Source organism: Magnolia sinica, chromosome 3 (assembly GCF_029962835.1).
Source record: "Magnolia sinica isolate HGM2019 chromosome 3, MsV1, whole genome shotgun sequence".
Lineage (NCBI taxonomy): Eukaryota > Viridiplantae > Streptophyta > Magnoliopsida > Magnoliales > Magnoliaceae > Magnolia > Magnolia sinica.
In genome coordinates this window covers 41,403,504-41,429,275 of record NC_080575.1, presented here as the reverse complement: position 1 = coordinate 41,429,275, position 25,772 = coordinate 41,403,504, and the positions used below count along the sequence as shown (strand labels likewise).

Here is a 25,772-nt window from a genome sequence, read left to right as displayed (position 1 = left end):
ACCGTGACCCGCGAGCACTTTTCAAATTTAGAATTCAAGTATCTGCCGTATTTATTAAAAATTATGCTTTTTATAAACCTCAATGGTTTCTCCTCAACAATAACTATTCTTACAAACCATTCTTTCATTATGCATTTTTCAAATTTGTGAGTGATGAGAGCAGTTTGTGAGTCACTTCCCCTAGATGAGAAAAATGAGAGAAATTATTGGCCTGAACGCGAAATTTTTGGGTTTTTAGCACAATTAATATTATATCTGTGATAATGTGAAATTAATCCCCCAGAATGCTTTGCGAAGGTTGACTTGCAATGCTTACATCTAAACTTGATAACACGATTTACACCCTCTTTTACCTCAACCTCTTCAAAATCTTCCCAAATTGTTGATCTTTTCTTCCATTTATTCGACATATTAGAATTTAAGTTTTGCTCATCTCGTTGGACATCAACAATTATAAGAGATGTGGTAGATGCACCAACACTAGGGGTAATAAGAACTTCCTCACTGGTCATATTTAACTATGAAAATAAGAAAATACGCATAAGATATATGAAATTGGAAGGTTTCATTGTAATATGTGATTTGTAAGTAGCCATTTTTTAATGTCTCTTAAAATTTAATTTCACTTTTTATCCTATTTAGTAATATATCATGTACTCTACTCACACAATTTACATATGAATTGAAAATTCAACAGCATCTTCCCATAATTCTCCAAATATATATAAAAATTTTCTACTATTTGAGTATCATCATCATTATCTATTATTCACAGACGGGAGGCAGTCAATCAATTAAAAACCGTATATTTAGATAATAAATTGGGTTGATGCATCAAATCTTGAACTCCATGTAAATTTTGTAAGTAACATTATGTACATAATATGTTACAAAACTATCCAACTTAGATAATTTAAGAATTCATATATATAAAGAATATCAAATCAATAATTGATTTGAATACAGTTTATTGTATATGAATTTTTAAACAGGTAGGTATACAATTTAATGTATATGAATTCTTAAAGAGGTTATTAAATTCATATGTCAAATGGGGTCTCTTTAAATCTAATTGATTTGTGTTTAATTAAGGATAAAATATGATTTGTAGTTGAATACTTGAATTAAGGATAAATCAAATTCAAGTAATTAACTACAAGTCTACATAAGTTTAGAATTTTCCAATTTAAGGTAGTTCAAGTAATTAAGATTCAAATTAAAGTAATTATAGAATTCAAGTAATCAAAGATTCAAGTAATCTAAGTAATCAACTACAAGTCTAATTCTAAAATTCAAATTCAAGTAATCAATATTCAAGTTCAAGTAACATATGATTTGACCCAACCCAACCTTGACCTTGACCCAACGCAGCTCTGACCCTGACCCAACCTGACCTCGACCTCGACCCCGACCCTGACCAAACCCTAACCTTGAGCCAACCTTGACCCCTGACATAACTCAACCGTGACCCTAACCCAACTCTAACCAAGCCCTAACAACCCAACCCTGACCCAACCCGACATAACCCAACACTGACCTTGACCTAACCTGATCCTAATCCTGACCCAACTCGAGACGCAACCCAACATTGACCCAACTTGATCCTTACCCAACCCGACACAACCCAACCACAACCATAGATAAACATACCTTGAAGAGAGTACTGAAGGAGAAAGAAATCATAGAAGGAGAGAGAGGTGGGGCCACTCACCACCGCTCGCCAAGTGGTGGGGTCCCTGTCGGTCCGTCGCTCAAGTAGGTTAAAAGAAAAAAGGAAGAGGATATTTAGGTTTTAACTTTTTAATATATATATAATAATAATAATAATAATAATAATAATAATAATAATAATAATAATAATAATAATATAAAATATATAAAATTTGAGCGAGTTGGGTTCGAGCTTGGTTTCGAGTCAAGTCAATTTGAGCTTGACAGAGCTTGAACTCGACTTAAACTTTTTCGAGCTATAGGTTTAGGCACTCGACTTGACCTGAACCAATATGTGAGTCGAGTTGATTCGAGCGAGTTTCTTGAACTGGTTAGACTCGTGTTTAGCTCTCAAGGTGGGACCCACATGATGGTCGGTTGACATCAAATGTGCACATAATGAACGACCCATATTGAAGGTGGGGCCCTACACAATAAATGGTCCATATCAAGGTGGGCCCACATAATGGATGGAGTAGGCTTTACATGATGGATGTTCCACATCAAAGTGTATCCCCTCATAATGGACAATGCACATCAAGTGGGCCCCTCCTAATGGATGGTCCACATCTACGGTCTCAGATGATGGATGACCCATATCCAAAGTGGGTTGCATGATGGATGATCCACATAGAAGGTGCACCCCACACAATGAATGATGCATATCAAGAGTGGGCCTTACATGATGGACAATCCACTTCAAAATTAGGGCCTGCACTATGGACACATCAAATGTGGACTCCACATGATGGGTGATGGGTAGGGGGCATTGAAGGGCCCCACATAAAGGACGATTGGCATTGATGGTGAGCCCCCCTTGATGGATGACTTACATTAAGGTGGGCCCCTAATGATGAATGATCCACATTCAAGACGGGCCTTGTATGATGGATGACCCACTTTGAAGGTTTGACTCACACAATGGACAATCCACATGAAAGGTGGGCCCCTTATATGTATGACACAATGGATGGCCCAAACATGTTAAAATATGAAGATTGTAATGTTCTATTCTTTTGTCGTTTCGGGCATGGTTTATATATGGTGAGGTCCAACAAAATAACCACTTAAATTATTGTTATAATGGAGTTGTAATATTTAAAAATAACATCAACTGCCCTTAAAAAAAACTCTTATACAAAAGTCCTATCAAATGTGCTTATTTCAAATAAGAGATAGAACAAAAGGGACTTATTATTGAAAAAGCTCTGATTGAATTAGAGTAGAGATGCCAGAGGAGCCCCAAGTGGTTGGGGGGTGGATTTCACATAAACTTAACGGTGGGCCTTGAGCCACTAGCCCAGTAGATGGTCGCATACTCGCATGGCGGGCGGTAAGAAATAGAACGGGGGTAGTGGGATAATAATTATGTAGATTAAGAGGCGGTTTGTTGCAAGCCTTTCTGAAAGTGGTATCGGAATATAAATTATACATGGTAAAATTCCGAAGGAAAAACAACACACGAGAGAGAAGCCTTGAAAGTTACTCAGAAGATGACTGAGACAAAATTCCTTTGTAAACTGAAGTTGGCGCCGAGGAGAGCTGCAACAAAAAAATGGTCATTTCTCAAAATTCCTTTGTAGACTGAAGTTGTCGCCGAGGGGAGCAACAACAATACGATGGTCGTTTGTCTTAAACTCAACGCAGCAAGCGCTCCATTCCACAGAAAACACTTTCCAGTCCAGAAGAAATCTCACCGTTCTTCCCTAAAGAGATTCTCTCAGAACTTTATACTTCCACAGCTCCTATTTCAGTTTCAGTCCATTCATGTTGTATCCAGCGCCAGCTCTAATCTTAGAGATTCTCACTCCACCAGACTTCCTTCCACGCCAGGGGACTCCACTTCAGATACGACTCATCCCCTTTCGATCTCATCTCCAACTGGTACCGCACCTTCTTCTTCTTTCCCTCTTATTTCCCCCCTCATTTAGCTATTATTTTACGATAATGATGATGCTGATGCTTGGCTGACCAATTCTCAAGTTGGCGTCTCCCTTCTGGTTATCCAAACCGTTCATCAGGTGGGCCTCATAGTACGTCCCCCCCTGGCTGAAAAAAACCCCCATCAAATGGTGTTATCCCAACTCCTTGATTGTAATCAACATATGTAATAGACTATTAGATAGCAGTCAACCTACGTAATAGTCTATTACATTGTGCCTGTGGGAGTTTTGAGTTCTCATTGCGGGTCCCAATGCCAAAGAGGGTTGCGTCAGGTTGGCAGCTGTGTCGGACTTATGCGATAACTTCCAACATGAATCCGAATTATATGACATTCAAACTCAAGTTAGGGTGTTCTGAAGTTGCGGCCATTAATAGAGTGGAATGGCGGAAAAGTATTCATGCAGCGGATCCCAATTAGTTCGGATAAGGCTAAGATGGTGATGATGAAGGAAGCAGATTGCCTGGCGCAACCACCAAATGATATTCCGGTGGCATGACGTGGCCCAAGTTCTGTGGGGCCCACCTTGATGTATATGTTTTATCCAGGCCGTCGATTCGTTTCACCAGCTCATGTAGGACATGAGCCCAAAAATGATGCAAATCCAAAGCTCAATCTTGGGGGCCACAAAAGTTTTGGATCAAGCTTATGTTTGTGTTTTCCCTTCATCCAGATCTTTGTGACCTTATGAACAGGTTGAATGGCGAATAAAACATCACAGTTGGCCCTAGGAAGTTTTCAACGATGGGCATTCCATCCCCACTATTTTGTGGTGTGGTCCACTCGAGCTTTGGATCTGCATCATTTTTGGGTTCATGCCCTAAAATAAGCTGGCAAAACAGATGGATGGCATATATAAAACACATACATCACGGTGGGCCCCATAGAGCTCGGGCTATGTTGTGCCACAGGGATATCCCTGTGGCTGGTGCCATGGGCAATCCGCTTCTGATGATGAAATGGTCTTATCCCACTGTCAGCTCACAAAGTCAAAATTTAAAAAAGAAAAAGAAAAAGAAAAAGAACTGAAAGTGCACATCAATAGCTAGGATCACCCAATGGGTTAGGCTTATGGCGCCTGCCCATCCATCATGAAGCCCACAATATGAATGGCCTGGATGGCTACAAGCAGAGAAGGGAGCTCTATTTTGCTTCGCCGGGGCCACTGGGCATTGTATATGTTCTACTTAATTTTGATGGTGTTCTGATATTTGATACCCTGCTGAGAAACTGCGCAGCCAGATTGTTTAGAAATGCGGGGCTGATTGGCGTGGCAACTGTCACAAGCAAGATATTGGTGAATACACTGGATCTGCTTCTTCCCTCCTCTTATTAAATTGCTTGAGATTTCAAATTTGTACAACCTTGTTGATAACTTTATCATTATTTTCTTAATAGTCTTGTATTCTTTCATATGGAATGTTGCACAGGGACTGCTTAGGGAGATTGTTCTGGCTGCAGTTTTTGGCGTAGGTCCTGTGGCCACCGCATTCAAGTAAATATGGATCTCATCTCATCATTATGGATTTGTGCCAATGTCAACTGCTTGAACTATGCAACTCTTCTTTGGTGCTGCCTTTTTTTATTCGCAAAAAAAAAAAAAAAAAGAAAAAAAAAAAAAGAAAAAGAAAAAGAAAAGTTGCTTCTCATTTCCTCTTCCCTTACATATGATAAGAACCCATCTTGTCTTACTTTGTATATAGAGATATCCTTTGTCCCATCTTGTCCTGTTCTCTATTGATTTGTGTTGATGTGTGTCCGTACACTTGTATGGACCATATATATGCGTAGGACCCAGATCTGTTGCCAAATGGCTGTATGGCCTCATCTGGAACTGTAGCAGTGCCGTACCATGTACTAAAAACGGTTATGTAACAGCCGTTACATAATGGTAACAGTGGGAGCCGTTACCCAATGCAGGCTTGTGATGGGCCATAAAAGGCCAATACAGGCTAGTAACGTTCCAATATGGGGCTGATACATTTTCTTCCTTTAATTTTTTTTAAAACCTTTACAGGGCCGTAGTGCATTGGGGAATCTAATGTGTTGCAAATTATGATCGATAATGCATTAAATTATGTATTAGCTGGAAAGTGTTGATGGCAAACGTCATAATTTATTTTGTAAACCTTGTGCCCCTCGCTGCATTGACTTAAATGTTAGAAGATATTAAAAAGATCCTTGTAGCGAAACAGGCCTTTGACAATGCAATCATATCGAATGTTTTCATTTACAAAGAAAATGGGGCTTGTGAGACCAGCCATCATAACGTTTGTCACTTTGTATCTCACATTGAAAAGCACTCATGACTAAAAAAGAAACTTGTGGGCAATGTTTACTTGAAAAGAATAGACAACCAGTAAATGTGTGAAGAATGTGAAAGGCAAGAGAGCATGTGATATGGTTCTTCAACTATCCTTTTGGAAGAACATTCTGTATACTTTAAGAATTACTGCACTGGTAGTTCACGTACTCCATCTGGTTGATTGTGATAAAGAAAGTTGCAATGGGCTACATCTATGAGGCCATGGATATAGCGAAGTAAAAAATTAGGAGTGCTATGAATGGAATGAGCGAAGGAACCTTCCAATTTGGAAAGTCACTGTTGACAGGTGGGATGTCTAGCTCCATGGACTGTTGCATGCCGTAGGCTGCTTTCCTAATCTAGCCTTTTATTATTCAAATCATAACATCGAATTTGACAAAGAAGTGAACAAAGGCCTCCATGATTGCATAGAGAAGCTTGTTCCAGATCCCGATATGCAAGATAGCTTCTCCCTGGATTTAACCATTTACAAAAGTGCTGATAGAAGGGACATGGTAGTTCGACGAAGAACAAAAGTACAGCATGATAATTTTCTTTTCTCTTTAAGTCCATTCTTAATATGACTTATGAAATACTTCAATCACAATTCACAATTTAAGATACTACAACTGAATTGTGGAAATCATATTGGAGTCAAAATTCCAAATTTTCAATAGCTTGCTATTTGAATTCTCACCTTGACTTGCAGTGCTTCTTGTTGTGAATGCAATCGGAACACATTCGAGCACATAAGTTAGTAATTTTTTGGTGGTCTAATCTTCTATCATCATTGCTTTAGGTTGTTTTGAAGTTACTCATTGACTTCTTTAAAAATTGCAGATCCTCAGCGAAAGGAGGAGTAGGCTAGATCAAAAGTAGCTAAATAATCTCATATTTCTTTAAAATAACCAACGCTTTTGAGAGCGATACATAAACTATGGCAAGATCGACCCAATCTCATTGCAATGAGTGGATAGATGTGAAAGAAGGCTTTATGATCGAGCGAACAATTAAGATGATTTGACTTGGGATCACTTGGATGTTGTTTGGCTCCCTGATCTAACTCTAAGTACTAGATTGCAACTGTAAAGGCATTGAAACATGGATTTGGAAAAGGAGGAGATTGATTCTGTGGAAAAGGAGGAAGAGAAGAATATTTAGAGGGAGATGACAATGAAGATGATGGAAATGCATCAGAGGACATGGAATGTCATGATAATGATGAGTGATTTGTGTTTTAAGTAAAGATTATTATTATTATTTTTAATTATATCATGGGATTAGACTTATGAGCCATACTATGAAACTTTTGGCAAATCCAAACATCCTCCAACTCTGCCCAAAACTCATCCCTTAATTGTGCATCATTAGGAGCATACACATTCATTACCACCTAGCTGTAGAAATAGTGAGTGAGCAAGACTAAGACATGGGATGAATGTATGAGAAAGTTAGTATGGTTTATGCCATGGAGGTCTATCACTAAAGCTATTTTCTAACTTAGTAATTGGTCTTTATTAATGGAGAAATATAGGGAGAGGAGGAAGGATCTCCACATGGTCTTTACTGACTAGAGAAAGCTTATAATAGGGTCCTTAGAGAGTTAATTTGGTGGGTGTTGGGAGAGAAAGGAGCTTCAAGAGGTTATATTGACATGATTAAGGACATGTATGAGGGGGCAACAACAAATGTGAGGACCACTAATGGAAAATCAATTGAGCTCCAAATTATTGTAGGCATGCACTGGGGTTCGGCATTGAGCTTTTTTACCTTTGCCCATTGGTTTTGGATGATTTAACGTCCTAACATGGTATTTATAGGAAGAGATCCCGTGGTGTATGTTGTTTACAAATGACATAGTTTTGATTGACTGAGGTGTTCAACAACGGTAATGGTAGCCATAATGGTCACTGCAATTACTATTACGATATGGGCCATTATGGCATCTTTATTTATTTAAATTGTATTGCCTTATAACGGACCATTAGGGGTTACGGGTTGTTACTAACCATTTTTTCCCTTAATGGTCGTTACAGGCCATAACGTGTAATGCTTCCCATGGTTGCTATTAAGTACTGCCGTTATGTAACCATTTTTTGAATACCTTGTGATATGGGACATTATGGCCTCTTTATTTATTTAAATTGTATTGGCCTTATAACGGACCATTAGGGGTTACGGGTTGTTACTAACCATTTTTTTTCCCCTTAATGGTCGTTACAGGCCATAACATGTAATGCTTTCCATGGTTTCTATTAAGTACTGCTGTTATGTAACCATTTTTGAATACCTTGTAATTGACAAGATAGGGGAGGGCGTAAACACAAAGCTAGATTCATGGAGAGGTGCTTTAGAATCTAAAGGATTTAAAGTAGTTGGACAAAAACAGAGTATTTGGAGTGCAATTTTAGTAACAATAGAAGTGAGAATGAGGAATTTGTAAAGATTGTTGTCGAAGAAGTTTCCCAAAATGACCACTTTCGATATCTTGGGCTGATAATTTATGAGAGTGGAGAGATTGAGAAGGATGTTGCCCCATAGAATTCAAGCAGGGTGGAAAATATGGATATGTGCCTCCGGTGTTTCATGTGATCATTGTTTACCACTCAAACTGAAAGGGAAATGTTATAGGATGGTTATAAGACCAACCATGCTTTATGGATAAAATTTTAGGCGGTTAAGGAACAACATGTCCATAGGATGAATGTAGGTGAAATCAAGTATGTTGAGATGGATGAGTGGCAAGACAAGGAAGGATAGAATTAGAAATGAATGATTTGAGGGAATTTAGGAGTAGCACTAATAGGTCTCAAGACGAGGGAAAGTAGACTTATATGGTTTGGTAATGTGAAATGAAGACCAAGAACTGTGCTGGTTAGGAGTGAGTTTATACAAGTTGAAGGCTCTAAAAGGGCAAGGAAAAGGCCCAAAAGGATGTGGGCAGAGGGAGTAAGAAAAGACTTGATAACCTATGATCTAATTGAAGTTATGACCCCTGATCGAGCGAAATGGCGGAAAAGGATTCATGTACTTGATCCCAATTAGTTGGGATAAGCCTTAGATAGTGATGATGATGATGATGATGATGAGACTGTCCGAACTCTATAAGGCACTTTAAGCAGCTTTAGCTTTTGATTAACGGTTGTTAGTTTAGTACTTGACAAGTTTCATGGATGATTTTAATGATTATTGATTAGTTGATTACTAAAACTAGTTTGACAAATACAATGTATAAATTGGTTTTGTTTACTTTTTGTAGATCAATTTTAATTTCATTTTCTTTTGAAATTTGAATTATGATGATTTTGATTGATTAAAAAAAAAAATCAACTTATGTTTATAAATATGTAACTGCTAATATTTATTGTATGTTAAAAGAATTGCGTCTAGATTCGAGGTGCGTGCCTAGGCATTTTGGATGCTCTAGGGGTAGTTGCGCTTAGTGACTTTAACGACACTTTGAATAAGCGTGTATGTTACCCCTAGTACTATAAATCAAGAGTCAACTTTGTCGGGTGTGGTCATGCGAACTAGGATGTGCACAATAAAGCTTCGGTCATTGAGCACTAGTTATCAATGGTCACTTAGTGCTCAAATACTTGTGAGAAGACAATGGTGTTCTAGTAGGTCCCCACACCTTTGATTCTATAAATCATGGATTTTGGTGATTATAAGTAAAGGCAAATGGACAATTATGTTAACTGTCCTTACCACAACATGGTTGGGTGGGATATGTTAGTTGTAGGGCTGTGGGCCCAACTTATTAGAAAACCGCTAGTGAGTGGGACCCATAACTCTTAGGGGTGTCAATAGGCTGGGTTGGCTGGTCAGGCTTTCGGGCTTAGCCCGCCTCATGCTAGACTTGGGCTAGAGTATCAAGCTTGGGGGCGGGCTTGGGCTTAAATTTTAGGCCTGCTTCTAAGTCGGGCTAGGCTTGAATGTCATGTCCAAAAGCCCGTCAGGCCAGCCTGACCTGGCCAGTAAGGGTTTGCAAAGGGCATTTTTGTAATAGAAAATATACTTAATACAAATACCCGAAAATTGAAACCAATGCCTCCCCTGCCCACGATCCTATCTCCATCTCTCTCAAGCTCCCCCACCCCTATCTCTTATAGATGCCCTTGCTGCTGTTGCAACAACAGGGGTCAGCCACTACAGTAGTCTCACCTCTCTCTCTCTCTCTCTCTCTCTCTCTCTCTCTACTACTACTACTACTACTACTACTACTACTACTACTACTACTACTTTAATAACCCTAGGTGTTCATGCATGAATTCATTTTTTGACGGAAGTGACGTCTATGTCCCCATGAGCTCTATTTTGTTATTAAAAAGAAAAAGTACAAGAAGAAAAGAAAAGGAAAAAAGAAGAAGAGGGTTTTCTTGCAATAATCCAGCATTCTCCCAAATCACATGACAATTTCCCTCCTCTCTTTTGATCCCTCCTTCCAACCCAAGCCCACCCCCCCCTCTCTCTCTCTCTCTCTCTCTCTCTCTCTCTCTCTCTGTGGCTGCGCCCTATATACACATTCCGTGCTGGGCTCGGGCTGGACCATTTTGGCTAGTCACAGGCCTGGGCCGCGTTTGGGCTTAGGTTGAGTAGTGTGGGCTAGGCTCGGACAAAGCTTGATCCGGCCCTAACCTGCCCTGTTGGCACCCCTAACAACTCTCCCTTCCCTTCTCATTGAAATTCAAAGAGAAGTTAGAGAGGAGAAGGGGATATCTTCATCCCTATCCCCGAAAATCTCTCCTAACCTCCTTAATCCTCTCTCCCCTATCAATTCTCCCTTATGGAGAATGCATGCATTTATTGGAATAATCGTAAGAGAGAGAAGTGAAGGGAAACACAGTGGTCCTATTTCCATCGTACATTAGTCTTTGATCATATGATCTAGACTGTTGATCATATCGGTGGGCCATCAGACTGTTGGATCAGAGGGGTGAACATATCCTTTTCTTCTCTGGAAGTCAGTTCGGTGGACCGCTGAAGAACCATGGATCTTTGGCTTTGTTTATAGAAGGGCCATAGATTGTTAGCTGTGTAATCCTTTAGATTCTCGCCTTTCTGCGAATCAGGGCCACTCGGTGCCTTCACAGTCCTATATCACTTCTACTTGCAAGGTAAAAAACCTAATTTAGAGGAGAGAAGTGACAGCGGATGGAGGAGTCTCATGGTAAGACTTGTTCAGGTTCCAGGTTTGAGGTGAGATGAGGGATGGCTCTCTTATATAATTCTCCTGTGATGCACTATCATAAAATGATATATTAAACTCGATAAAATTCAACTATTTATTGTCCTTGCTTCTTAAAGTTGTTGCTTTCTATTAATTCTGCACACACAGTTGTGGTCTGAATAAATTTTCTCGTGTGTTTATTTCAAATAAGGCTGGTTCAATTTACACTTGTACCAAGGGCGAAGCGAGAATAGTTGCATAGAAGGTGAGGGGAAATGGCATTGGGATGGTTAATTGCTATCACAATTTCTTAGTGATGGAACTTATAGTTTGCCTTGCAGTTATGGAAAACTCATCATTATCATCACTATCATTTGCTTGCCTTCTTATCGCATTCAATTTCACGTGTTTCAGGATTATAATGATTTTTGAAAGTGGATATTGATAAAGTGTCTTCTATCCAAGCTATTGAATCTTTGTTGTTGTATTCATGCCTTGCAACAAGTCATTCATGCGCTGAGAGTTGTGAATTCCTTGATTTTATTTATTATGGTTCTATATGTTTACATTTTTCACTTGTTCCATGAATATCTATGTTTCAGCCATTCTTCCGTCTTTCCTGGTTTTTTTGCATCACTTCTGGGAGGTTAGTCTTCTTGAAACTTTGGGTTCATTTTCCAACCTTAGAGTATTTGGATTCTCATCATGATAACTCGAGCATATTCTTACCCATTTATGAAGAAGTGTTGCTAATCTTTGCTATTTAAATGGACTTCAGTCTTTGGTTATGTAAATGGTCAACGATTAATTGGTTATAGTGTAACATTTAAAAATATTATTTGCTACGTTTTTTTTCATGAAAAGTATGCATCTGCACAATGTCCTTCCACAGAAAATGCTCGTTCTGTCAAATAATTGAATTGCCACACAAAAAGTATGCATCTGCACAATGTCCTTCCACAGCAAATGCTTGTTGTGTCAAATAATTTAACTGCCACACATATTCTCTGTTTATTTCTTAATTTTCCCATAATAACCTTCCAAAGGTTCTTTTACATTCTGCAGGTGTAAATGGTCCCATTCACATTACTGTCTCTACCACTTTAAGGTTTTGTTCTAACTTCTTCTACCTATGGAATCCTGATTGTCTTTTTGGATTGCAGTTTCTTTTTTCTTTTCTTGGTGTTTTTCCTCTCCAACTAAAGCTAAGAAATGGCGATGTTGCTCGATGCTGTGTATTGTGAAAGATATGGTTGAAGACCAGTAAGGAAAAGATATACTCGGCTAATTACAAAAAATGAGAAGGAAAATGTCTCAGTAAAGTGTTAAAAGAAGAAGAAGAAGAAGAAGAAGAAGAAAAACCAAAGAACATGAATCTAGAATAAGAGACAGACTTCAGAAAATAAATGGAAGATACAAGATACCAGCACATCACACTGTCCACCTAGTAGCTGAGAAATGATTTGACCTTTTCCACTTTTTTTGCTTCTTCTTCTTCTTCTTCCTTTTTATTTTATTTTATTTTATTTTATTTTTTGGTTTTTGGTTTTTGGTTTTTGTCGGTAATACATATTTTATCAAGCAATACCCAAAAGCAAAGGAATGCAACCCTGGGCAAAAACCCAATCTTACAAAGAGTTCCTTTCCAATTCTCTCCACATTGAACATGAGAATACCCAACAATTCCTTAACAGGTTCAGCGCAAGAAGATACAAAAGATCTGATGTTACCCACCACAACAGGAATCTGCTTCGAACAATTATAGAAGGGACGGATATTCTTTCCTTCCAGATCTCCCAACGAACAGATAAGAAGCTGATATTTCACAGCTTCCTGACCGTGGCTCTAAGGGATGCTCCTCTCCCGGACAAGAGGAGAGAAGAATGGATGCGGGCATAGTCCAACTGATACCAAACTAGGAAGTGCACTAAGTCCAAACCATTGAAGCAAATGCACAATGAATGAATAAGTGGACTGCGGACCTTCCCTCAAGCATGCATAATATGAATATCCATTTATGGTAATTTTCTCTGTTGTGAAGATAGGACCTTCATCTGTTTGACTAACCATGAGAATGCCTATACTCAAGGAGGGCTTCTACTTTCCAAAACCAACCGAGGGAGCCAAAGTTGCCACTTATCTCATCAAGACCAAAAAAAATAAAAAATGGTTGTAAAATGTTTTGATAGAGAAACATTTATTCTTGGCCTATTTCCAGCCCCTTTTGTTCTGCTTCTCTTGATTGATCTTGGTTTTTTCAAGGTGTGCCAGCTGCCAGGAGATTGTTCAAATAATCATTTCTTCCTTTGTAAGGGTTCTCCTAAGGGAACCAAGCTAGTTGATCACCAATCCTTTCATAGCATCCAGCTACTGTTACTTGGGTTCAAGCAGTGTTCGAAATATCGGTTTCGCACAATGTATCGCACCCTTGGGATATAGATACGTATCGGTTATCGCACAGGATATATCGTTTGTATCGCATAGTTTATCACACTTTTTGGGAAACATGGGGAAACATGGGGAAAATGGTTGAATTTTTTAATGAAACTTTGGGGATTGTTAAAAAGGCCCTTAATACACACTTTTAAATCGTAAAGTTTCAAAAAAGAAGTGTACGTAATAGATTTCCTTTGTATAGGGTCCTAAGCTATGCGCTGCCCGATTGAACTAAGACAACTATATTCAGTATCAACCCCGTCCATCCGTTTTTCCATATCATTTCAGGACATTATCCAAAAAATAAAACAGATCCAATAATTAGGTAGACCATACCATAGGAAACAATGGTGATTGACCATTAGTGGGCCACAAAAGTTTTGGATCAAGCTAATAATAGTTTTTTCTCTTCATTCAAACCATAAATTTATCTGGTAAAATGGATGGACGGAGTGGATAAAATACATGAATTATAGTGGGCCCACAAAGTTTACAAAGTACATTGCTCACTAGGGGATCCACTTCCCGGGGTGGGGTGCTAATCGTACGCAGATTTCCTACCAAGTTCCTTCGCTCAAAACATAGGTGGGGCCCACTGTGATGTTTGTAAGAAATCCACCTCGTCCATTTGTTTTTTGAGATCATTTTAGCACTTGAGAGCAAAAATGAGCAGGATCCAAGACTAAAGTGGGCTGCACTAAAGGAAAAGGTGGGTAGGAAAATTCCTACCGTTGAAACCTCCTTGGGTCGACAGTGATGTTAACATGCCATCCATACCGTTCATAACGTTATTCCTACACGGATGAATTGAAAATACAAATATTAGTTTGATTCAAAACTTATGTGGCCCCACGAATATTTCAAGTGTGGATGTTCAATCCTCACATTTTTGGCACACTTGAGTATTAGATCCTACTCATTTTTTATTCAATGTCCTAAAATGATCTCACAAAACGGATGGATGGATGGAGTGGATTCCTCACAAACATCATGGTAGGCCCCACTAAGGTTTCAAGCGCAGGAACTCACTGCGGAAGGCTTTGGCAGGAAATCCTAGTATGGCGCACACTCCTCGGGCTCAAGTTGTACAAACATTTCAAAGTCGCATGGCCCCACAATAATGTATTTATTATATCTACACCGTTCATGCATTTGGAGAGATCATTTTAGATCATGAACCCAAAAATGAGTCATATCCAAAGCTCAAGTGGACCACACCATAAACAGTAGCGGGGGACTGATTCTCACCATTAATACATTCGTAGGGCCCACCATGATGTTTATTTTCCATCGAATCTGTTAATTAGGTCACACGGACCTGGATGAAGAGGAAAAATAAATATCATATTGATCCAAAACTTCCGTGACCCCCAAAAGGGTTTCAATGGTAGATGTTCAATCTACCACTGCTGTTTGCAATGTGGTCTAGTTGATCTTTGGATCTGTCTTATTTTTCGGCTCAAGCCTTACGAAGAGCTCGCCAAATGGACGAACGGTCTGGATATAACACATACCTCATGATGGGACCCACAGAACTTGGTGACGTCAACACACCGGTACTAAAAAAGGGGCGCGGATTAGCTAATGACAGGTTGAGTAGCGAGACTCGCTATTGAATTGACGTCACCAAGTTCCGTGGGCCCCACCATGATGTATGTTTTGTATCCACACCGTCCATCCATTTGGAGAGAACATTTTATGCCATGAGCCTAAGAATGACTAAGATTCAAAGCTCCAATGGACCCCACCACAGAAAGCAGTAGAGAGAGTGACGCCCACCATTAAAAACTTCCAAGGGCCACAAAAGTTTTCGATTAAGCGGATATATATATATATATTTTCCCTTTTATAATGTCTTTTTTAACTTATTAACAAGTTGGATCTCAAATAAACATCACGGTGGACCTTAGGAAGGTTTCAACGGTGGATGTCACTCTCTCCACTGTTTTCTGTAGTGGGGTCCATTACAGATTTTATCTGCCTCGTTATTTGACTCATGTCCTAAAATGATATCTCCAAATGGATGGACCATGTGGATATAACACATTCATCATGGTGGGACCCACGTAACTTGGTGACGTCACTTCAGTAGCAATCTCGCTACTCAACCTATCAGTAGCTAATCCGCATCCAAATAAAAGGCTCGAACGACCTTTTTTTTTAAGCAGAGAGGGTTCCGGCTTCCCGAACCCTAAAATTTCTCCCAAATCTCATCGTATCGGCGAGGATGTCTCTGGATTTCTCTCCAAAATCGGAGGAATGACGCTTCAATTCGAATGACCCACCAAATGGAAGCTTCCGATCATGGCGATCTCCCATCGCGCGATATCGTCAAAATATCGTGCGATATCGACGATATATCGTCCGACATCTGGATTTGGGGTTTTTTAGTATCTTCCGGGGGTTATCACGAGTGTATCGTCTCACAGGGGTGCGATAACGATAATATCGACTGATAGTATCGATATTTCGAACACTGGGTTCAAGGAGCCAATCTATATAACAATGAAAATCTTGTGCAAGGTAGATTTTGACCACTTCATTTGTCTTCTCAGTATCTAACAATATGCCGATCACGAACTTCAATCTTATTCTTTGAAAGAAGGATGATTCCATGCAATGTTGTCAAGCTGCATATGCGGTTTTGTGTGATTGCATATCGCTGTGCGCACATGTGATCGCACAATCGCATATGCAGTCATGTGTGTGTGTGTGTGTGTGTGTGTGTATATATATATATATATAATGAAAAAAAAGAAGAAAAAATAAGGGAAAAGTTGAAAAAAATGTAGAAAGATATAAGAACTTAGGAGCAAGGTATGCCAAAACGGTTACGTATCGGCCGTTATGGCCGATACGTAACGGTAACGGTGGGAACTGTTACGCGTTTCGGGGTCATATCGGCCGATACCCGATTTTGTACCCGTATCGGCCGATACGGGCCCGTTACGGGGTGTAACGGCCGTAACGGGCCCGTAACAGTAATTTTATTTTATTTTTTCATTTTAAGCTCAGTTTTTGCTATTTTTTTGAAACTTCTTGCTTCCAAACTGTTTCTCACTCCTTCTACTACTAATTTCGACCAACATTGGCTAGATATTTGAGATAAAAACACGTTATATTACAGATTTTTTTGAATCAAAGCTCGGGGGGCTATTTTTCAGAAATTCGTCAAAAATAGGTATTTATACTTTTTTTAATATGTTTCGCTGTTTTAATAATGTCATATGATGTGTTAATCATAGTAGAACATGTCAATGTGCATTTTACAGATTTGGAGTGCCATTTAATAATTTTTTTATATTTTTTTCTATTTACGCATGAATTTTGGCCCCTTTTTTTAAAATTCGAAAAATCAATTTTTAATGGTTGTTTTGCTGTTTTAATCATGCCATTTGATGTGTTAATCATAGTAGAACATGTTAATGTGCATTTTACAGATTTGGGGTGCCATTTTATATTTTTTTAATATTTTTTTCTATTTACGCATTTATTTTGGCCCCTTTTCTGAAAATTCGAAAAATCAATTTTTAATGATTCTTTTGCTGTTTTAATGATGTCATATGATGTGTTAATCATAGTAGAACATGTTAATGTGCATTTTACAGATTTGGGGTGCCATTTTATATATTTTTTATATTTTTTTCTATTTACGCATTTATTTTGGCCCTTTTTTTGAAAATTCGAAAAATCATTTTTTAATGATTCTTTTGCTGTTTTAATGATGCCATATGATGTGTTAATCATAGTAGAACATGTTAATGTGCATTTTACAGATTTGGGGTGCCATTTTATATTTTTTTTATGTTTTTTTTTATTTACGCATTTATTTCGGCCCTTTTTTTGAAAATTCGAAAAATCATTTTTTAATGATTCTTTTGCTGTTTTAATGATGCCATATGATGTGTTAATCATAGTAGAACATGTTAATGTGCATTTTACATATTTGGGGTGCCATTTTATTTTTTTTTAATATTTTTTTCTATTTACGCATTTATTTCGGCCCTTTTTTTGAAAATTCGAAAAATCATTTTTTAATGATTCTTTTGCTGTTTTAATGATGTCATATGATGTGTTAATCATAGTAGAACATGTTAATGTGCATTTTACATATTTGGGGTGCCATTTTATATTTTTTTAATATTTTTTTTCTATTTACGCATGAATTTTGGCCCTCAAAAATAATTGCAAACACCTAAATGTAAGATATTTTCATATTACATTCATTCTAATATATCTATCATTGATAGTAGATAGTTAGAAAATTAAATATATGAATTTTGTAGTCAAATTCAGGTTATCTGGTTCATAAATTCATCAGACAGTCCGATACAACTTCTCACCAAAGAGTGGACCGTTACACCACCATAAACATGTTCCAATTTATAAATGAATGCATATTTGGAATGCTTAGAATATTCTGGATTTAATCCATATTTTTTCATATTTTTTTGGCAAAAAAAAATTTTGCGCCGTTACGGGCCATTACGACCCCGTATCACCGTTACGCCCCCGTATCCGTATCGGTTTTGGAGGTCACCGTTACGCCAACTGATACCGATACGGGACACCTTGCTTAGGAGAGACTTCCCTAAGTTAATAAGTAACTAATATAGTAATTTTACATATATAAAATTAGTTTGTGACTTGTTTGAAAAATGAATGAAGTACATCAAATTCAACATTCAACAATATAAGTAACAAAAAAATCAATAAGCTATTTATTGTACAAAGACAATTTTGAAGTTACATCTTATTGTTTAGTATTTATACACTATAACACTAACACTACTTACAAGTTACAACTTAGTTACACTAACACTAAGTTACACTACAATAAGTTACAACTTAGTTACACTAACACTAAGTTACATTCAACAATATAGTTACACAACTTACAATTACAACTTACAAATTACGCTACTTACTAAAGCTTGATTTTTTGCAAAAAAGAAGAAGCCAATGGTTGGCAGATATGCGATCACATATGCTGTATGTGATCTCATACATCGCATATGCGATCACATATCCTTGCACATTTAGCATATGTGGTCGCATATGCATTGCGATCGTATATGCCATCATGGCGTATGCGATATGCATATGGGAATTTGCATATGCGAATATGCGGTTGAATTTAACAACATTGATTCCATGTCTAAGATGCCTTTCTAAAGCCTAGAACACATGCCTGGAGGATAAATTTGTGCTCCAACCATGGGGTTGCAATATGTATTTTGAAACAACCACCCTTCTTCAAAGAGGTTTTTCCGTAATTGATTCATAATCTTGAGTAGTTTTACAATCTCCCTTCGAGTCTATGCTTTTTGTTAATCATGTAGGAACGACAAACAAAATTTCTTTAATTAGGGTGATGCCTCCTCCCCAAGGTGTACCGTTGCAGTAACGGTGCCCATCGTAACTGATATGGTTATGGGCCTTATTGGCCGTTGCAGCCCCGTAACGGCCGATACGCCCCCTCTAACGGTCTTTTTTTTTTTGTTATAAAAAAATCCAAAAAAATATTTATTAAATCTAGAAAATTTTAAATATTCTAAATATGCATTCATTTATAATTTTGAACGTGTTTATGGTGGTGTAACGGTCCACTCTTTAGTGAGAAAGCTATATCAGGTGGTTTGATGAATTTCTGAACCCGACAGCCCGTAATTGACTACAAAACTCATAGATTTAATTTTCTAAGTATCTAATACTAATGATAGATATATTAGAACGAATTTAATATCGAAATATCTCACATGTGTAGGTGCTTGCTATTATTTTCCATAATTTATTCTAGAATTCTAGATTACATGTCCTTGAGGAGTGTGAGGTGAGGACTTACATAAATTACAATGTTTACTTTATTCTATTTAAAGTCTTAAACATGTTAGATATTTATCCTCTTTTGTAATTCCCGTCCTGCCATCCTCAAGATATATAAAGAAAAAAAAAATTAGTAGTGTCACTCCCCTGCAACTTAATTAAGGATTACTTGATTGGTTGCCAGGGAAGTTATTTTAAGACAAGTTCGGTAGTGTCAATGAATGTGTGGGTAACGGGTATAGAAATGCTTACCTTAAATGTAAATAATGTTTTAAAAAATATGCTTAATAAAACTCTCGAGTCACCACCAAAATGAAAATTTACTTTGTTGTCATTGCTCGACCTCCACGTCTTCGTCATCATCAGGCTACGGTTGTGGAGTAGGTGTTGCATATCCATAATATCCCGTGCTAGAGGGAAAGATCAGGGCAACAAAACTAGAGGATGACTGATCCTGACTAGGCAATGACTCTGACCGTGAGTAAGGATATCCACCAATGCTCATCGAATAGTCATAACGGTGCCCGTACTCGGGCTGCTGTGAATAGCTTGGATCTGGATCCAAATATCTGTAATCGTATGGAACATATGGATCAGGAGGACCACTCCAACAAGAATGTGACGAAATAGGCTCTGTATAATCCTATTGGCTGTAAGAGTATTCATAATACTCGAGACCATAAGCCTGCTGCTGATGTTTTGGACCTCCTGGTGGTGCACCACTAGAGCCAACATCCTCTTGATGTCTGCATCGTGACTTGGTAGACTCAATAAGTTTGACCTTGCTTACCCTGTTGATGCTCATCGGCATCCCGATCTGTAGATGGCTGTATGCCAGTGTGTCGAGCAACACCAGAAGTGGGATTGATATCAGGTGCATCATCACCATCACTACTATGATCATTCGTCTTGGTCTCGCTGCTACTACTGCTCGTACTCTTCTGCTGAGCTTGACTTTGCATGAAATTTGCTTCTCTTTTTGGGTCCCACACAACCACACGACTCTCTTGTTGCACCGTGCGTATTATTGGGTCATCCACTTCCAATTCTACACTACCGTCTTTTATTTGTTTTTCTCTTGCTTCCAACCAAGGTAGAAGTGGGTTGTCCTCATAAACATTGTTCAAGTTTATTGGACGAGAGTCTGTGTCACCGACGATTGTTGCAGTAATGCTCTCATGATGTCGCCGCATTCTTAGCCTCATGTTGTAGTGCATGAAGACAAGTCTATCCAACGTCCTAGTTTGCAATCTATTCTTATTCTTCGAATGAATAATTGCAAAACGACTCTAGTTCCTTTCGCAGGTAGAGGAAGATGTTGTGCGGCTCAAAAATCTTACTGCAATTCTTTAGAGAGCCTTCGTATTCTCTCCAAAATTTATCCACCATTTGGTAAGTGATAACTTAGATACTGCACATTTGCAAGAGTATCTCCAAAGCTACCATGGTAATTTTCATATGTATCTAATTCATTCAACGTCTTTATTTGCATGTTTAAGTCAGGCTCTAATCTCTTTATCACATTCTTTAGCTTGACACAGACCTCATCACCTGCAACAAATGATTGAGCATATTTATATATAGGATTTAGATAGTAACCTGCTGCATGAAGTTCGTGATGGAGTTGTCTTGTCCATCTCTTGTCGATCATCCTCCAGTAGACCTCTCAGTTTGAATAATCATGTTGAATTGCCAGCTTTGCCTTATCCATCCATGGCATCATAGAGGAAGCCCATGGTAGGTCGTTCGTCAGTTTCAACATGACAGAGTACTCTCATTAATGGCTCCATCTCCTTTAGGATCTTTTGGACATTTTTCCAATATTTGTTGCCCCTTATGATCTTCACAACCTTAAGCAGTGTCCTTGATGTCTTCTTCCCATTTTTTGTGTTGAGCCAATATCAGGTAGCGAACATCTCACTCAAATCTCCCCCATGCTGGTACAAACTCTCCGGGGCTATAAAGTTAGTTTCAAATCTAGTCGTCGTAGGCCTAAACAACTCTCTTCCCTTCATAAACCTCCTCATTATTGCAACTACTTGATTATAATTGTAAATAAATGTTGTCACTTCTCTTGCCCTTCGACCATTTCCTTAATAGTCTTCTTTTTCCCAATATCTTTCAATATAAAATCAATACAGTGGGCAACACATGGTGAACAAAATATATGTGGTCTCTTTATCATTAACTTTTGTCCTGCAGCCTTATATGTTGCTTCGTTATCTATAACAATCTGTGCCACATTCTCCTCTCCAATCTCATCCACCATTTTATCCATTAGGGAAAAAATATAAGTAGCATTTTTTCTTTCATCTGATGCATCAATTGACTTATGGTACACCGTTCCCAAGTGGCAATACACCATAAAGTTGATCATGCTACGTCTGGTTAGGCTAGTCCAACCATCGCACATGATCGTGCATCCTTTAGCCTGCCATATGGGTTTAAAGGCAGCTACATATGCTTTCACATCCGCATACTCTGCATATGTCCATTTCCCCTTAATCTTCCTAGTTGTGGGGGCTTTAATTCCTTCATCTGCTTCTGCTGCTGAATCCAGCTTCTCAATGGAAGTTTTACTCTACATTTGTTTTATCTTCTTTTGTTTAGTTGATTTTTTCTTAAATAGGATAGGATCAATAGAGGGTCTCCTTGGTGCATCTTCTTCCACATCCACAGGGGCATTATGTGAAGACGCCTCCTGTCGACTGCCAAACATACGTCATAATCCACCCAACCTACCCCCACTTGCAGATTCTGTCGCATTGCCAGCTGCATTGCCACTCCCACTCCGATTGCCTCCCTGTATCACGTATAGATCTCTTACCAACATGCACCGACGTTCTTTTTCTTCACAAGTAAGGCTCATGCTCTCTTTTAGCTATAGATATTTCCCGATTTGAATTTTCGTCAGAATCAGTGATCTCTTTATCATGAACGCTCATATATTCAGGACCAAACACCTCCTGTCGGGCCGCTTCCAAAATTGCATCTTTCTTCTTCTGCACAACAACTCGTTTCCCCTTCGACTCATCCAAACTAGCTTACATCAAAATCATTATCTCTTTTGGCACTCTGGTACATCCCCTAACTTGACCCTTTTGATGTGCCAAATGTTGTTTGAGTCATGTAATTCAACAGTTATTAGTCTATTACAATAGTTGCACTTCATTTGGTGCCTACCACCACCTATCCTCTAACAATGTTGCCATCAAATATCCTCACTTCCTTGTTGGCCAAACATTTTCTTAGCTAGATATAGCTTATGTGAGAGTTTACTCGATTCTCTACGTCTAAATACAATTTTTATAAGAGAATGAATTAATTAAATCTTGAAACTTGTAAATAGATTAATGAACTAATGTTCTAACTTCTTTTAAATCTAATCAATAAAAAATAAATTAAGTACTAAACCCTATGATTACGAAGCTGTAAAACCTGCTCAAAAGAAGAAAATATAAACACACAATTGCTAATTTGAAAAAAAAAGAAAAAAGAAAAAAAAAGATTGAATCAATAATTGACAATATGACATTCAAGCACATCACGTCATCTTATATTAATACCACATTCTTATTCAATTATCAAACAAGAAAAAAAAGACACTTTTCTTAATTTTTAAAAATCGTCAGAAAATATTCCATAAATACACAAAAATAACAAAAAAAATAAAAAAATAAAATACCAAATCAGTTGCATAATCTGTAAAAAGAACATTTATATGTTTTGCTATCATTAATACATCATATTTAACCATTAAAACAGAAAAAGATTGATTTTTTTCCCTAATTTTTAAAAATAGGCCAAAAATAGTCTAAAAATAAAAAATACCAAATCATTTGTATAATCTGTAAAAAGAACATTTATATGTTCTTCTATCCTTAACACATCATATTCAACCGTTAAAACAGAAAAAGATTAAACAAAAATACCAAATCAATTGCATAATCTGTAAAAATAACATTTATATGTTCTACTATCATTAACACAATATTCAACCATTAAAACAGAAAAATATTGAAAAATAATAAATTTTCATAATTTTTTAAAATTGAACGAAAATAGTTCAAAAAGAGAAGCAAAGGAAAAGAAAATCAGTTCATAATCTGTAAAATGCACATTCATATGTTCTAATTTGAATAATGCATCATATTCAACCATAACAATAGAAATCTAAAAAAAAACGGTATAAATACCTATTTTTAAAGATTTTTCGGAAAATGGCCTACAGAGAGCTTTGATTCAACAAAATCCTTGAAATAACTTGTTTTGATCCTCAAATTCAAGAGGTTGGAATATGCCGTAAAATAGTTTAGGAAAGAATTTGGAAGAGACGTGCCTAAAAATGAGAAAAATTGCAACTTAAAAAGACAAAGAACTAGCCATTTTTTGACCGTTACGGACCCTGTAATGGCTGATCCGAGCAAAAAATTGGGGGGTCATCGTTTCGACCCTCGTATTGCATAACAGACTCAGCCGTTACCGTTACGGCCGATATGTAATCGATTTGGTATACCCTGATAAAGAGATAGTGAACTTGTGTGTGCTTTTCAAGTTAAGTGCCTATCATACAATCAAATTCAAGCATTCATATGATGTAACTAATCAAACACATAAGCATGAATAGAATTGTGCTCAAATGACAATCGTAAACACAAGCATGTACAGTGGTTCGGTTTTCTCACTCCACTCCTAGCGGACGCACTCTCCTTAAGTGTATTGGTATTTACTATCTTAGGAGTTTTCAATAGGTTCACCCATAACCTTTACGGCCCTACACAAGGACCTAACTCACATACACTCCCAAGTTGGAGGAACATGTTTCCACCTATGTTGGTGGATCCTACAAGAGACTTTAGTTGGTTTTCTATCGGCTAACCAACAACCACTAGCGGTCATAATCCAAGGCCCTACGTTTTGCTCTCGTCCAGTGATTACAGTCCTAATTCGTACACTCCCACCAGAGGCTTCCCATGGAGACTAACACGTATACACCCGTGTCCGGTGATTACAGTCCTAATTCGTACACTCCCACCAGAGGCTTCCCATGGAGACTAACACGTACACACCCGTGTCCGGTGAATTCGGCCCTACATAAGAGCCTATGTCCTACATAAGAATCTATTTGAGTTTTGGTCACAAATTCTTACACTCAATCCTACATAAGGAAGGAGTGTGAATGGACTCTACAATTTGATACTTGTCGGATTGAACCCCTTTGTAGCTCCTTGCTTGGGTTGCTTGATCGATGCTCTCCCGTATTTTAATCAACTCCTATTGTGCTCCCTTGATCGTTGATGCCGATATTTCAGCTCCTACGATCAACCGCCTTGTGATGATGCCCCAATGAGGTGACTAAGGTGTTGGGAGGATGATTGATTTCCTAGGGAATTCACGTAGATGGGTGTTGTAAAGGGTTTCGACAAGGATTATTCTTATAAGCTTGGGTCTAATCTCTCGAATATGGATGAGATCAAGTTCATTTTCAAAGGGAGCTTGGAATGCTCATTCAAGTGATAAATCACAAGGAAGATGACTTACATCTCTTTGGTTTAGAAGCTTAGGATGAGGGATACGAGTGGGGAATCACCTAGGCTTCTATTGCACCAAAAACTTATCAAAATGCCCAATGCCCGAATAGCCTTTATATAGATTTCGGTTTACAACGGCTATAAAACGGGCAAATAACGACATCCTCGATTGATCGACCGAGGTTCGTCGATCGATCGAACTTTGTCGATTTAGGCTGGAGAACTCGCTGGACAGTTTTGGCCATGTTCGATCGATTGACTCAATTGATCAAGGTAGATCGAGCTATGCTCAAAAGTCTGCTGTTTTGGGCAATTTGGTTTACAACAGCTTTGCACATCTTTTAGCTTAACTTATCATGTTCCATTAAGGCTCCTAAGGCTATGTGATAATCAACCAAAGTTTACCTATAAAGTTTAGGATCATCTAGAGGCTAGGTTGTTTTGGATATACAGTTAGGGTCACCAAGGCACCTCAATTTACTTGTTCTTCACTCCTTGATGCTCCAAGTCTTCATGTGTCTTTGGTCTGCAACTTCCAAGGGCTCAACCGCCTCACTGACACACAGATGCACGTGATTGACAAATAAGTGCACTAGCAATCTCCCCCTTTGTCAATTATGTGACAAAAACCTAACATAGACCTTGTCATGGTCCATACCAATGATAAGCCAAAACAACTAAAAAGTATTACATGCCCAATATAAAGATTTACAATTCGAATTCAACAAGACATGCAAACTTGCATTGCTCCCCCTATCTCCATTAATTCCTTACAACAACAAACAGATCTTGCAAAACAGAATTCAATTTGTTTTGGTAGGACTTGATCTTTCTCCCCCTTTTTGTTAG

At 38.1% G+C, this 25,772-nt stretch overlaps 1 protein-coding gene across 2 annotated transcripts in view; it reads left to right on the top strand.

Annotated features, from left to right (window-relative positions):
* Positions 1 to 3,283: 3,283 nt before the first annotated feature.
* Positions 3,284 to 25,772, top strand: part of LOC131239838 (uncharacterized) — a 98,200-nt gene continuing 75,711 nt past the window's right edge. Inside the window, exons 1-5 of one of the 2 annotated variants that reach the window (XM_058237719.1) lie at positions 3,284 to 3,594; positions 4,891 to 4,949; positions 5,083 to 5,147; positions 11,733 to 11,776; positions 12,196 to 12,238. In XM_058237719.1, coding sequence (XP_058093702.1) covers positions 3,330 to 3,594; positions 4,891 to 4,949; positions 5,083 to 5,147; positions 11,733 to 11,776; positions 12,196 to 12,238 — 476 coding nt within the window. In that variant the 5' untranslated portion in view covers positions 3,284 to 3,329. The remainder of the gene's footprint in view (positions 3,595 to 4,890; positions 4,950 to 5,082; positions 5,148 to 11,732; positions 11,777 to 12,195; positions 12,239 to 25,772) is intronic. The other variant, XM_058237720.1, reaches the window with a different exon arrangement.